A 14852-nucleotide genomic window follows, 5' to 3' on the forward strand; every position below is an offset into this window, starting at 1 on the left:
GCATCTCTGGGCCTGATCAAAGAGGCAAGACTGATCAGCAGCCCCCACGGAGGTCTGGAGATAAATAGAGGCATGGCTGCTGGTGTAGCTTAGAGAGAGAGAGGCAACAGCTGACTAACAGCTCCCATGGAGGCTGCGGATCAGACCCTGCCTCTCTCTCAGGGCCTCTCTCTGGGCCTGATCCACAGCCCTCTTGGCAGTCGCCACGGCTACCCAGCACTGACTGCAGGACTGACTTCTTGTGTTCGGTCAAGCCTTGGGTCAGTTGTTATGGACCTGGGGTTTTTATATATTAGGTCTAGAAGCCCAGTTCACGAATTTGTGCACAGTTGGGGTCCGGCCGGCCTGGCCCCAATTGGTGGATTAGGACCAGGCCTGTTGAGAGGAGGAGATGGTGGGAAGTTGGCTGGCCGGCTGGCCATACCCTCGATTTGGGTGGGGAGGCTGATTGGGGTGGAGTTGGCTGTGGGAAGGGGATGTGGGCAGTGGGCTGGCTGGCCCTGGTCCTGAATGGGGCTGGGGATGGGTTGTGGGAGGTTGACCAGCCAGCCCCACCCATGATTGGTGTGGGGGTCGATCGGAGGTGGAGCTGGCTGTGGGAGGGGCTGATCGGGGTGGGGCTGGGCATGGGGAGGGGCTGTGGGCCAGCTGGCCCTACCCCCAAATGGGATGGGAGGGGCCGATTGGGGGCCAGTGGCCTTGGGGTGGGACCATGGGTGGTTGACCAGCCAACCCTGCCTGTAATCGGAGTGGCAGGGGCCAATTGGAGGCAGAACTGGCTGGGGGAAGTTGCTGTGGGCCGGTTAGGGTTGTGGGGGTCCATGTGGGCAGGACCAGCCTAGGGGAGGGGCCACAGGCAGTTAGTTGGCTGGCTCTGGGGCGGGGCCATCTGGGTGGAGGGGCTGCATGAGGTTGGCTGGCCAGCCCTGCACCCTATTGGGGTAGGGGGGCAATTAGGGCCGGGGCTGTCCATGGGGAGGGGCTGTGGGCTGATTCGGGTGGGGTGGGCCGATCAGGGCTGGGGGGAAGGGCTGCGGGATGTTGGCCGGCTGGCTCCACCCTCTATCGGGCCGGGACCGGGCCTAGACTGGCAGTCAGATATTCCTCTTGCAATCTAGGACCACTGACTTCTAACCGCTCTCCTGCCTGCCTGATCACCCCTAACCACTCGCTTGCCTACCTGATCGCCCCTAACTACTTGCCTGCCTACCTGATCGCCCCTAACTGCCTCTGCCTAGGCCCCCGCAGCTTTGTCCGGAAGTATATCCAGCAGGTCTTTTGGCTGTCCGATCTAATTAGCATATTATGCTTTTATTATTATAGATAGACTAGAGACCTGGTGCACAAAAGTCATGCACTGGGTGGGGTGTCCCTCAGCCGAGCTTGCACCCTGTCCAATCTGGGACCTCTCAGGGGGATGTCCAATGCGTAACTGCTTCCCTGCCAGCCCGATCGCCCCCAACTGCCTCCCCTGCCAGCCCGATTTCTCCCTCTTGCCCTACCTTGCCGGCCTGGTTGCCCCAACTGCCCTCCCATGCTGGCCATCATGGGGCGGCCATCTTGTGACCACATTGGGGCAGCTATCTTGTGACAACATAGGTATGGCTATTTTTTGACCACATGGAAGTAGCCATCTTGTGATGACATGGGTGTGGTCATCTTGTGACCACATGGGGGTGGCCATCTTGTGTGAGGGCGTGATGGTCAATTTGCACATTAACTCTTTATTATATCAGATAAACATGGTGTATCAAACATAAAATAGCTGTGTGCCTGTTTTTGTTTAGCACTTTTATAGCTAACTTCTTCACCTATCCTAGGTGTAAATCTAATTATATATTTTATAATTGTGTCTTGTATAGTTGTTCAAATGAGCTAACATTCAGTGGTATTGGTTTCCATAGTGTACATTAGCTTTATTTTTCTTATTCCTGTTAGACCTTTAAATACTCTTCGTTTTTCTAGCGTAAGAGCCACTAGTGCCTATCAGAAATAGTATAGGTCTTGTGATATCTATTAATTATTTTTATAACTATGTGATTTTAAAATGTCATCTTTTTTTAGATTATTTCATAATAGAAAATTCCCATCTTGCCCTTTAGCAGTTGAATGCCTTTCTGCCCCTAATGTGGATCTGTCCTTGATTTTGCAGAGAGAAGAGAAGAGGAGGATTTTGAAGAGAAGAAAGCTCTTAAAAAAAAAATTAAAGAACTTAAATTTCTTGATTCTAAAGTTGCCCAGAACCTTTGTAAGTAGAAGATTTTAATACAATTAAATTAGTAAAAGTACTAGAGGTGGTTCCTTTAAATTATTTCATTTACTTTGTAACTTATTTTTATGTTATTTTTTAATAATTTGCATAATAAATTCAGAGATAACTTTAGGTAACTTATGGTTTAAATTCTTTAAAAGATTAATGCATATTATGAAAGAAAACTAAGAAAATTGTTTAGAATGAAAATATATCTCCCATAACTGAAAAAAATGTACCCTTTAAATTATCTTTTTTTAAAAAAAAATATGTTTTTATTGATTTCAGAGAGGAAGGGAGAGGGAGAGAGTGATAGAAACATTAATGATGAGAGAGAAACATTGATCGGCTGCCTCTTACATGCCCTCTACTGGAGATTGAGCCCACAACTCCCAGCATGTGCCCTTGTTAGGAATAGAACCCAGAGCCCTTCATCCACATTCTGAAGCTCTATCCACTGAGCCAAACTGGCTAGGGCAAATTCTCTTTTTTAAGTATTTAAATAATTAAGGAAGTAAGTGATGATAAATTTTGAACTAAATTTTGTGGTGGATTATTTCTTTTAAACATCTGAATATTATTTGTAGTACTTGATCACACACAAAGGAGGTTGGAATATTAATGTAAATAAGGAATGATGAGTAAAATGAATTTTATTTTTCCATCTGAACAGTTCAAAGCCTTTCCTCAAAGGTATTGACTGGGAATATTTTAGATTTAAGTACTGGTATAGGGAACTAAGTACTTAGTATTGAATTGTCTCCCTGACCAAATTACTGTTGGAGAAGAGGGCAAATAGTTTTGCTTCTATCTCATTTCTAACTGATGCTTTATATGCATCAAATATAATTCTGCTTGGAACTGAGATAATACCTGTATATAATATTTTCTGATGGTGCAGGTGGGATATAATGAGGAGAGGCATGAACAATTAACATGGCTTTTAGCCTGCCTTTCAGTGATTATATACCTCAAGTAAGCTTTTAGCAAGTATGAATACATTTTGTTGTTGTTGAGTGTATAAAGATCCATGCTCTTTATTAAAGAGGGAGGTAACGCTGTGTGTGCAAAAGGCAGAATTGGCATTTCTTTTGTTAAAGTTCTGGAACCCCCTTTCATAGTCACAGTGATGCAGGGCCATCCCCTTCTGCAGTGTAGGCTGCTGAGATCCCTGTACTGTTGCACAGACATTAATGCTTGCTAATACATTGTTTTTTATTTCTGGCCACAAGTTGAGTGCTCATGCCTGCCTCTTTCAAGTTAGGTGTAGACCATTGACTTGGCTTGCGCCAATGATAGTGCAAGTGGAGATGAGGTAACTTTTTTTAATTGCTGGTGGGAGAAACTCTAGTCTTTTGTTTCACCCAGAATGCAGTCAGAATGTAGTCCATCATCCTGATAGGAGGATCATAAGTTAGAGAGCCCTGTCTTTCAGATGTGTGTGATAGACATGTAGTCTGACTTAGAAATCATTTTTTGTTTTTGTTTTGTGCTTAGACCACTACAGGTTTGGTGATTATTACATAATACAGACATTTCACAGTATTTCTCCCCTTAAAGGAACATCATCTCAGTTTAAAGCATTATTAATTTGGATAATGTCAAAAAGTTTTGTGTTCTGTGAAATGAAAGAGATGGTTATTTTCTTAAAAACTGACCTGCATTAAAAATTCCTGGTCTTGACTCTATAAATAGCCTCATTACGGGTCCTGAAGAAATATTGAATGGAGTGCTTTTTAGACGGGTCAGTTAGGGTAAATTAGCTTACATATTCATCTTGAAGGAGAATATGTGACTTATTGAACAGGGTTCTTTAGTATTATTTACATACTAGTGGCCTGTTGCATGAATGTATGCACAGGTGGGGTCCGGCTGGCCCGCGCTGATGGGGGCCAATAGGGGGTGGGGCTGGGGGGGAAGGGGCTGTGGGCAGTTAGCCGGCTGGCCTGTCCCCCAATTGGGGTAGGGGGCTGATTGGGGGTGGGGCAGTCCCAGGGAGGGGCTGCGAGTGGTTGGCTGGCCAGCCCACCCCTGATCGGGGTGGGGGGTCCATTTGGGGGTGGGGCAGGCCTGGGGGAGGTGCTCCGGGAGATTGCGAGGGGGTATTGGGGCCCAGATCAGGCTGGTTGGCTGCTGTAGTGCATGTCATAGCGACCAGTCATTCTGGTCGTTCTGCCTTTCAGTCACTGGGCTTTTACAAATTCGTGTACAGGTGGGGTCTCTTGGCCTGACTGGCAATCAGGGCTGATCAGGCCGGCCAGCTGGGGGAGGGACCACGGGAGGTTGGCCGGCCCCCGGAAGTTGGCTGTGGGAGCGTACTGACCATTAGGGGGCTGCTCCTTCATTGAGCCTCTGCCCCCTGGTGGTCAGTGCACATCATAGCTACCGGGCATCGTCTGGTCGTAATGGTTGTTTAGGCTTTTATATATATAGATAGGTTACATATATAGTAGTAGATTATAGAACATGTGCTAAAAAGTATTTCAAGTTTAATTGTAATAGTAATTACTTTTATGTGCTAGTGTATATTAGGCTCTTAGTTCTTACAACAGCCCACCAGATAGGTAGTAGTGTTAACATTGTAGGTAGGGAATCTGGTTGGTGTAGTACTTGAATATGATGAGTAATTTTGAAAATTTCCAATAGGTATATGTTACATATATTCCCATTTAGAGATAACAAAATTACTTTGTCATAGAATAGGATACTGTTTTGTTTGCTTCAGTTAGAAGATATGTATCCATTCATAAAATTGCTAATCATGTTTTAAAGATCAAAAAGTTCAGTATTCACACTATGTCATCTTAGGATGTAGTCCATGCTAGTATTGTTCTTGCCCTCTCTGATTGCAACAAATGGCATGGTTTAAGCTTTAAGCAGCATTAGCTGCCTTTTTCAAGATTTTAATTTTTTAAAATTTTTTCTGTAATTATAGTTTGATTCACAGCTGTTTTTTTTGTCTATGAAATTCAGTCTTTTGAGATACTGAATTTTGAGAAGAGAGTCTTCTGATAGTTAACAAAGCTAAGATAATTTTCATTTAGAAATCTAAGATAATTTTTTCTTAGATTTCTCTTAACTGAAATATTCTATAGAATTTTGAAAAAAGGTTCTAAAATCACCCATTTATATACCTGTTTATTTAAAGGTGGGCTAGGTTCCCTGTATTTTGAGTTTATGAGGTTTTTGGCAAAGTCTCTGGACCCAGCATAAAAGATAGAATTCCAGCCACTCGAGGATCAAGAGATGGCTCAGGAGTCCTACAAGGTTCTTATGCTTTATAGACTTTTTGGAGGGGATAGTAGAGCTGTAAAGGGAGGAACCTAGGAATCTACAAATTAACATAAAGGTTTAAATATTTATAAGGTCCCTTGCAGGAAACATGTGAGTGGTTCTAAAATCTGCACACTTTACACTCCTTCACTGACTCAAAGCTTCCCACAGGGATCTGTGTAATCACATTTTGAAGGATAAGATGCATGTTAGTAAAAATATTAATTTTAATGGGTCTTTTGGAGGCTTTAATTGTGTTTCATATTATTCTCAGCAACTTTTAAAAATTAAGAATAGTAAGACCTGTGCTGTCTTCTCAATAGTGTGTTTTGTATTAGCCATTTTCAATCCTTTTGTATATTTTTTGCTCTTAGTAATAGTAAATGTTTTCCATAAGAGAATTTATTAATAAACTATTAAAAAACTATTTCAATTCTTCTAAATAGTGTATTTAATGTGCATGCTACTTTAATTATGGAATAATACCTGGAAGTAGTTAATGAATTATAAATATAGAAGAAAGTAAAGGAATAAAGTATATTTATCTGCAAAGTAAACTTTGAATATCATACTTTATTCATTCAATGCTTGGTTGAATGTGGGTTCCCCATTTTTGTTGTTTCTAAGGCAGGGTATGGCATACTATGGATTTTCAGTGAAATCTTGTCTGTTGCCTGTTTTTTTGAACAAGGTTTTATTGGAACTTAGCGAGCACATTTATTTACACATTGTTTATGGCTGCCTTTGTGCTACAGTAGCAGAGTTGAGAAGTTGTGACAGAGATTGTGTGGCTTACAAATCGTAAAATATTTACTGTCTGTCTCTCTAGAGCAGGGGTGGGGTACATCTGGCCAGTGGACCTCTAAGACCCTCAAAATCATTTGGTCTGGCCCTGCTAAAGCGTTAGGGGTGAGTTAATTAAGTGTTTGACCAAATATAGCAGGCTAATTTTTAATTTGATAATTTTGTGTGGTTATGATGTTATAAATATTCAAATGGCCCTTGGCAGAAAAAAGGTTCCCCTCCCTGCTCTAGAGATGTGTGGTGGCCCCTGCTCTAAATATATATCTGTTCTGTGATGTACTAGTTTACTCTTCCACCATCAGTGCTTGAGTGTTCCCAATATATGACCTCCCAGATGCTTGATGTTTTACAAGAGCTATCTAGTGTGGCTTTTATTATTTTTAAAATTTTATTATGTTTGAGTTTTTTTGAACCTCCTTGATCTGATGTTCTGTGTCTCTGTAATTCTGGAAAATTATCTGATATTTTCTGTTCATATATGCTCCTTTCCTATTATTTTTGTGATTTCCTTTCCGAACTCTTAGTAGATATTTTTTAGGTATCATTACTAATCTTCTGTATCTCATAACCTTGTATTTTCCCATGTCTTTATGTTACACTTTGAATAGCTTCTTTGCAGTCTTTCATGGCATATATTTTATCTTTGTTATCTAATGATGTCTCATTCATATGTTCAATTTGTGATTTCATTAGTTTTATTTATACATATAATTTCTAAAAATTCTACATTTTTCCATTAAATCTTTGTTTCTATTTAGTAATGTCTTTTTTTCCTGTCCAGTGTTTCAAACATTTCTTTCATTTCTTTAGTTATTTTCTCTTAGGATTTCTGCTTTTCTTATTTTCAGGACAGCTCAGAAATGCATATTCTATAAGATTAAATATATATTTTTTATATCTCTCTCTCTCCCTTTCCTTTACTCTCTGAACTCAATAAAAATATATAAAATATTTTTTTCTGAACCATTTAGTTGGGCTACAAGATATACAAACTAAAAACACACGTGTTTCTATAAATATTACACACACATAATGGGGTTTTATGGTTCTTTATAATGTGATATTTTATATTGAACTAAACATATTTCATTTTAGTCATTTGAAAATTGGCACCATTCCTATATTTAGCTAATAACTAATCATTAAAAATCAACCTCGAAATCAGCATAATGATATAGGACTACCTTTAAACACTAGGTCTAAAAGTGGAGAAGTATAAAATGTGCTAATGAAAGTTTCCCCCACAGTAATTTTATTAAATGTCTTTAAATCTCTCATTTTATGAATTATTTTTTGATTTTACCTATAGAACTATATCTTAAACTCTCTTCTTAATCTTATTCATTATGAACTAATTCCCTCCTTTTAGCAATCTTCCTGAGCTCTTTTCGGGTGCCATATGAAGAAATCAAAATGATGATATTGGAAGTGGATGAAACACAGTTGGCAGAATCTATGATTCAGGTAAACAAGAGGCAGAGAGCTTAAGTTCCAATATTTCATTGCAAGCTTCTCATTAAACGGAAATCTGTAAGTGAAGCAAAATTCTTAAACCAAATCATTCAACTGGAAAATCATTGCTGCATAATTAGTTTTAGCATAACTTCTGCATTGCCAGGAGATAAAACTCTGAATGTTCTTTTAACTGCAAACTAAATATAATGCTATCAAAATAATTACATTTCAATTATTTTAAATGACTGTTTTCTGAAAGTCAGGTTGTTTAATTTTTCATTTTTGTTTTTGTTACAGTTAAGACTAGTAATATATTCATTTAAATTTGTATAATATTTTTAGAGTGTTTTAGAGTTTTCTTAGGCATTGGTGTCTTCTAATTTTGTATTATTATTTAATATAAGGTGAGGGAGATTTCTTTTTATTTCAGAGTAACCTTACTGACAATCCCTACTGGGGTCATTTGTGCTCTTATACATACTACAGATAGTTAGCATAGTGTTCAGAAGGCTGGAAGATTTTTTCAAATGATTTGTGTTCACACTATTATTTAAGAAATGCTAGTGTGGTACCAAAGTTACTTGCTGAATTCCACATAAAGTAACAATAATACATATTTAGATAGAATTTAAATTTGAAGAATCAAACCACAAATTATATAGCCAAAGGATGATGTCTTTAGTTTACTATCTTGTATTTTACAATGGGAGGGTATTGATGTTTTAGCAGTGAAAAGAAAACAAGGATTATTTGTTAATGTCATCAAAATTATTCTAGACATTTTAATTAATCAGTAAATGGTAACCTTAGGACTTGTTCTTGCCTCTCCGCTCTTGTCTCCTAGATGTGGTGGTTCTATAATCCCATTAGTGATTTCTGCTGTGAGTCTCTGAGACATAAACTACCTAATTCATCAACTCTTGTTTAAATGCTTTTTCTCTAGCAGTTTCTTTTTACTAGAACGTTGTCTTTGTTACTGTTGATTGTGTATATGCCTTGTTCTTTATTGATTCCAAGGTCCTTAAAGAAAAATTTTCTACTTAATACATGTTCAAAGTTTTTATAATGCATTTGTTAAATATTTATGGAGTAGCTTTTAACTTGCTTACACGAATAGTTTGGATAATCATGTGACTTTTGTTTTGTAGAGATGAAAAAAAAATTATTTGTATTGAAATTTGTACCCAAAGAACATTAAGTTCCATATAACTTATTAATTTATTAGTTTCTATTACTGCTATAATAATTTTTTATTTTTACTGCTATATCAATTTACAACACATTTAGTGGCTTAAAATTACATGAATGTGTACCATCTTACTTTTCTATAGACCAGAAGTCTGGCCTGGGTCTTACTGTCAAGGTGTTGGCAGGCTTGACTTTCTTCCCGTAGGCTCTAGGGAAGACTTTGTGTGTGGGGGGTTTTTGTTGTTGTTTGTTATTTTCTTTTCCAGCTCATGGCTGCCTCCTTGGCTCCTTGGCACCTTCCTTCACCTTCCAAGCCAGCAATGTTGCCTCTCTCTGTTTCTTTCTTTCATTGTTATATCTCCCTCTCACTTGGTGGTTCTGTCTCCCTCTTCCCCTTGTAAAGACCTTTATGATTGCATTGAGCACATCCAGATAACCAGGATAATCTCCCTATTTTAATGTCAGCTGAAACTAGTATTTTCAGAGGTTCTGGGAATTACATGTGGACATCTTGGGGGAGGCTGGCTCATTATTCTGCCTACCATACTTGCCTAATATAAATTTAATCTTAATGAATTTAAAATCTAAAACTTTATTTAGGATATATGCAGAGCCTTTATATAGTCATTAAAAAACAAGACTCTCATGGCATTTGAAGTCTCATTTTTTTAATTTAAAAAATACATTTCTTACTGCCCATGTTGAACAAGGCATGGGAAGAGCATTGCTTTTTAACAATCATCGTTTGGTAGGTTTTGTTCACTGTCCTGATTTCATTTTGGTGTATTCATTTATTCATACATAACAAGCTGTCAGTATTGATGTCATTTTCCCACCTCATTCTTTACCCATTTACCTTTGTTCCATCAGTCTTTTATTAATTAATTTATTTAGCTGTGTGTGTGTGTGTGTGTGTGTGTGCGTGTGCACCCACCATGTGCAGGGCACTGTTTTAGGCTCAGTCAGAAACAGACTTCACATTTTTGGAATTGATAGTGTGGCAAGGGTGATGATTACATATTTCTATATATATAAAAGGCTAAGCAACCATCAGACTATCTGACCAGCCGACCAGCCAGTAGGTATGATGTGCACTGACCGCAAAGGGGCAGATGCTCAACGCGGGAGCTACTGAGCTGCTGTGACTTGGCAGCGGCAGTTCTTGGGTGCCGTACCCCGGAACCAGAGATTCCTTACGGGGCTGTGCGATTCCACCTTTGGCCGTAGGTTATGTTGTTGCTGGGGCACTGTTGGCCTCGAATCTGGTTTACTGCCGAGCTGCGATGACAGCAGACGCCCTTTGAGCCGCAGTGCCACCCCAGGTGCGGCTGGCCTAGGAGGGACCGCTGGAGGTTGGCTCCAGGGCGTGTCCAGCCTGCCTGACCCAGTCCCACCCCACCGGCCACCTTCTAATTAATTTCCTTTCAGTGTGCATGAATTCCTGCACCAGGGCATTAGTATAAAATAAAAATACAAGACAAACGTAGCTGATTTACGATACATAATGTGTGAGGGGAGTGCCAGGTGTGTGTATGTATAAAGATAAGGGCACCTGAAGGTTTAATACAGTGTAGACGTGGAAAAGGGCAGAGGATTGAGTGAGTAATGTAGTGAAGGCAGTTAGTCTGGATGTAATAAAACCCTGAGCTGTGAGGGAAATGCTAGCAGTGTGTGGGCAACTGTGAAGAGTTTAGTTTGATAGGATCTTAGGATTTGTAAAGTATATTCGGAGACACAAAGTTAGGTTGGAGATGTGCTCTTACAAATCACCATAGTTTTATTACTTTGGAAAGCAAAAATACTGAAGTGAAAAATTAATATGTTTCTGATGAGAGATTAAAATTTAATTATATATTAACTAAAAATATTCAAGGGGATTGGATGGTCATTTAAAGAGTGCTGAAGAAATTTAGAAGCCTGATGTAATAAATAATTAAAATAATCCAGCTGTCAACTAGAATGATTACAAGAAAATATAAATAACCAAGTCTTTTGGTCTCAGGCAGTTCTATTAGGAGAAATTTCTATTTATGTGGAAAAATCATATACTACCTGCATGTTTTTGTTGGTAGAATTAATAGTGAATATGTTTTTCAGGGATGATCTTAAATTGTGACTTTTTATTTGTTTTTGGCCAGCCAACCAAGTTTTTATTCAAAGATACACAGTGAGTCAAAAACTTGTTTTTTGATTTAACTAGTTTGATATATAATATTTTCTAACATTATTTTTAACTAATAACACCTTTGGAGATTTATTTCCCCATTAATACATGTAGCATGTTATAGGCTTAATTTAAATTTGTACTTGAATTTGGGCTTGCACAGAATATACTGATACTATAATTTGGGATTGTGATCAGCAACCACTCTTTTTTCTTCTTCTTAATTTTATTATCAATATGCTAACTTGTTATAACATTATTATAGCCAATTATATTTGGACACAGACGGCTCTATATAGACTTTGCTGAGTGATTGTGTAATCATTTAAGTTCTAACAGGGAAGCATATTTATATGTATTTCCTCGGTTTTTCTCCATTGGAGTATTTCTTTTTCCTGTGTGTGTGGCTTTGGAAAGGGTGTGCCTGGACAAGGAATCAGAATGGCCACAGGAATCTGTGGTTTCTAGACTGCAGATGACACAGGCAAAGGGCATTACAGCCACAGGCACGTAAGGATCCTTATATGTTATTGCTTTTATCTGCAAGGTATATCATTCTGTGTTTTCAGGGCTTTTTTCAGTGTTCTTTCACATCAGAAGAATTACTTTATCTTTGTTTTTTTAGGTATCTTTATTTTTATTATTAAAACCATACTCATATTGGTTAAATGTTGCAAGAACTGTCATTAAAATTCCCTTGTTTTCTTTTTGATTCTTTCCCTTGCCTTTTAGTAGCAATATGATAATTGCTTTTATTCCTGTGAGTGAAGTGTTAAAATATGTTTGACTTCTCTTGAAATTTCTGACGTTTAATTCCCTAAAGCTGAAATGTAATTGATCACATTTATCCAGGTGAGAAGCTGATTCTTTGGTATAGGTTGAGTTCTTCTTTCTCAATTATACAGCTAATCAAATAAACATTCAGTAGTGCTTGATTTGAATATATAATAACTCTGGATAGAGAAGAAGAAAATTGCTTTCAAGATGCAGAGAATACAGCTTAAGGCTTTGCATAAAAGGGAGGTTACCTAGAAATACAACTAAAGATTAACTTTTTTACTGATTTCCTTCCCAGAGTTCATTCATAAATTTACCTAGAATTCAAGAAGCACATTTGTTGAAGATATTTTCTTTTGGTTTTCATTTTTAGAATTTATTAAAGCATCTTCCTGATCAAGAGCAATTAAATTCATTGTCTCAGTTCAAGAGTGACTATAACAACTTAAGTGAACCAGAGCAGTTTGCTGTTGTGGTGAGTACTCTTAGTGTTAACTCTCGTTTGAGGGAATTTTAATTAATATTGTGGAAAACAGGGAAGAAAATGTCAAGCTTTTCTCCTCATTATTACTCACAAACCTTTAATGTCCATTCATTTTTAACCTAAGGATATTTGTGGGACATTATCTTGATTTAAAATATGTATTGGGATTCTAGCCTTAAGTGAAATCCAAGGAGTCTTTAAAAAGTATATACATGATTTCACATTCTCTATTTGATGTCAAAATGAAAATTATGACTTATTCTAGAGTTATGTATTCCAACATATTGCAATAGTAGCTTCAGTTTCTCATTCTAATCACTTACTCCAGTTCATCTCATATTTTAGATCTGAAATTACAAATATATTTTGTTTTGTTTTGGTTTGGTTTTTAGCAATGAGGTTGAAAAATGAATACATTTTAAAAATCTTCAGAAACTTGATAATCATCTTGTTCCAGCTTTCTATTTATAGAAGTTGGGGTCTGAAGAGGTGAGAAGACTTGCCAATGTTATATATTAGCTGTGTTGCAACTTACAATTAAGATTTTTATCAAGCTTTTTTTCTCTTGCTCTTTTCTCCTACCATTAAATCACCATTTTGAGGTTGGTTATACTCAGTTATCATGATGATACTTTAAAATAGTATTTTATTTTTTATTATATGTTATTTTTTTTTCCTTTTCTTCAGTTATATTATTACCAACCTCCAGGGACATGATGAATTTGCATTTGATAAAATTTTGAAAATTTGTGTTGACTACCGAAAGGACTATGCCTTCATACCATATTTTGCATCTTGTAGGCATTTGCTCTTAAATTCCTTCCTGTCTCTTCATAAATCCATTCTACTCAGCCCACCCTTTAGTGCCTCCTCCTGCCTCTTGTCCTCCAAGTTCACGAAACTCTGAATAGAACACAGAATAAAAAAGGCAGGGTTTTTCCTTTCACAATCTTTTAATTATAAAACTTTCTAGCTTGCTATATTTGCAAAAATGCTTTTTATTTTTATTATGCAATTCTTCAGGGTACACTTTTTTTTCCTCCCCCCACCTTGTATTTTCTTGCTTTATTTTCTATTACCTGATCACTTTCCCTATCTTTTAATCCCTCTAAAATGTTCTTCTTGCAATGTCTTCCACATGAGAATAAATGAATAAGGGAGAATTTGCATTAAATTTTAAACCACAGAGTACTTAGAGTTTTGATCTTTGGGCCATTTTTTTGACTATTGAATGAAAATTTTAAAAAAAGTTAAATTATAATTTTGAAATATTTCCCACATACCTTAAGTCTTCAACACATAAAAGTTTATATGAAAATGTCTACCTAACTAATAACTTCTGTTGCATATCTCTGAACTTATTGAAAACTATTCACATATTCTAGTGATTGTCACAGAAGACTGAACTCAAACTAGCAAATTTTTAGGTTTATTTAAAATAGCCAGGTTATGCTCTCCTTTAAAAACTAGAGTTGAAATCAAAGAGCTGTGATTTACAAGCAGTGTACTCGTAGGGTCAGATCATTAAAATAATTATATTCCCAGATACTAGTGCTAGAGGTTATAGTTTTGATTTTAAGGCAGTGATGAACCACTTTCCTTTCAGGATATGTCAACTCAAACTTGACTTTGAATCTACTCATTCCATCACAGGTCATACCTGACTGCAAATGGAATTTAAGTGGAAAGAGTAATGCTGTTGAAAAGTATCTGCTATGGACAATGTGAGCGGTGCTTTATCATCTGTTGATTATGACTATTCTAGAACACATTGTTTTCAGTTCTGGTTTGTGTAGTACTATCATTTTAAAATATGATTGTTTTGGTGAGGAAAGGGGAAATGCTAGTAAAGTTGGGGGGAAAAATGAAAAAAAAAATATATATATATAATATATATATATATATATATATATATATATATATATATATATATGTATATACTAGAGGCCCGGTGCACAAAAATTTGTGCACTCGGGGGGATGGGGGGTCCCTCAGCCCGGCCTGTGCCCTCTCGCAGTCTGGGACCCCTCGGGAGATAACGACCTGCTGGCTTAGACCTGCTCCTGGGTGGCAGAGGGCAGGCCCAATCCCTAGGTGCAGCCCCTGGTCGGGCTCAGAGCAAGGCCGATTGGGGAGTTGGGGCGCTGCCCCCTGTCATGCACAGAGTAGGGCAGATCGGGAGGTTGCGATGCCACCCTCAGTCACGCTCAGGGTATGGCTGACTGGGGGGTTGAGGAGCTCCCCCCTGTCACGCACAGAGCAGGGCTAATCGGGGTTGGGTCGCCGCCCCCTGTCACGCACAGAGCAGGGTCAATCAGGGGGTTGGGGAGCTCCCCCCTGTCACTCACAGAGTAGGGCCGATAGGGGAGTTGGTGCACCGCCCCATCACACACAGAGCAGGGCGGATCAGGGGGTTGGGACGCCGCCCTTTATCACCCACAGAGCAGGGCCGATCA

The 14852-nt window shown here is 38.4% G+C and overlaps 1 protein-coding gene across 4 annotated transcripts in view; it reads left to right on the top strand.

The window, feature by feature from the left end:
- The window catches only part of DIAPH3 (diaphanous related formin 3), a gene marked incomplete at its 5' end in the record, with an annotated part of 567305 nt that overhangs the window by 265962 nt on the left and 286491 nt on the right, over window positions 1–14852 (top strand). For all 4 annotated transcript variants that reach the window (XM_081083267.1, XM_081083268.1, XM_081083269.1 and 1 more), the window contains 3 exons: window positions 2153–2248; window positions 7698–7792; window positions 12286–12387. In XM_081083267.1, the coding sequence (XP_080939393.1) occupies window positions 2153–2248; window positions 7698–7792; window positions 12286–12387 (293 nt within the window). The remainder of the gene's footprint in view (window positions 1–2152; window positions 2249–7697; window positions 7793–12285; window positions 12388–14852) is intronic.

Source organism: Myotis nattereri (genome assembly GCF_964212035.1).
Source record: "Myotis nattereri genome assembly, chromosome: 2".
NCBI lineage: Eukaryota > Metazoa > Chordata > Mammalia > Chiroptera > Vespertilionidae > Myotis > Myotis nattereri.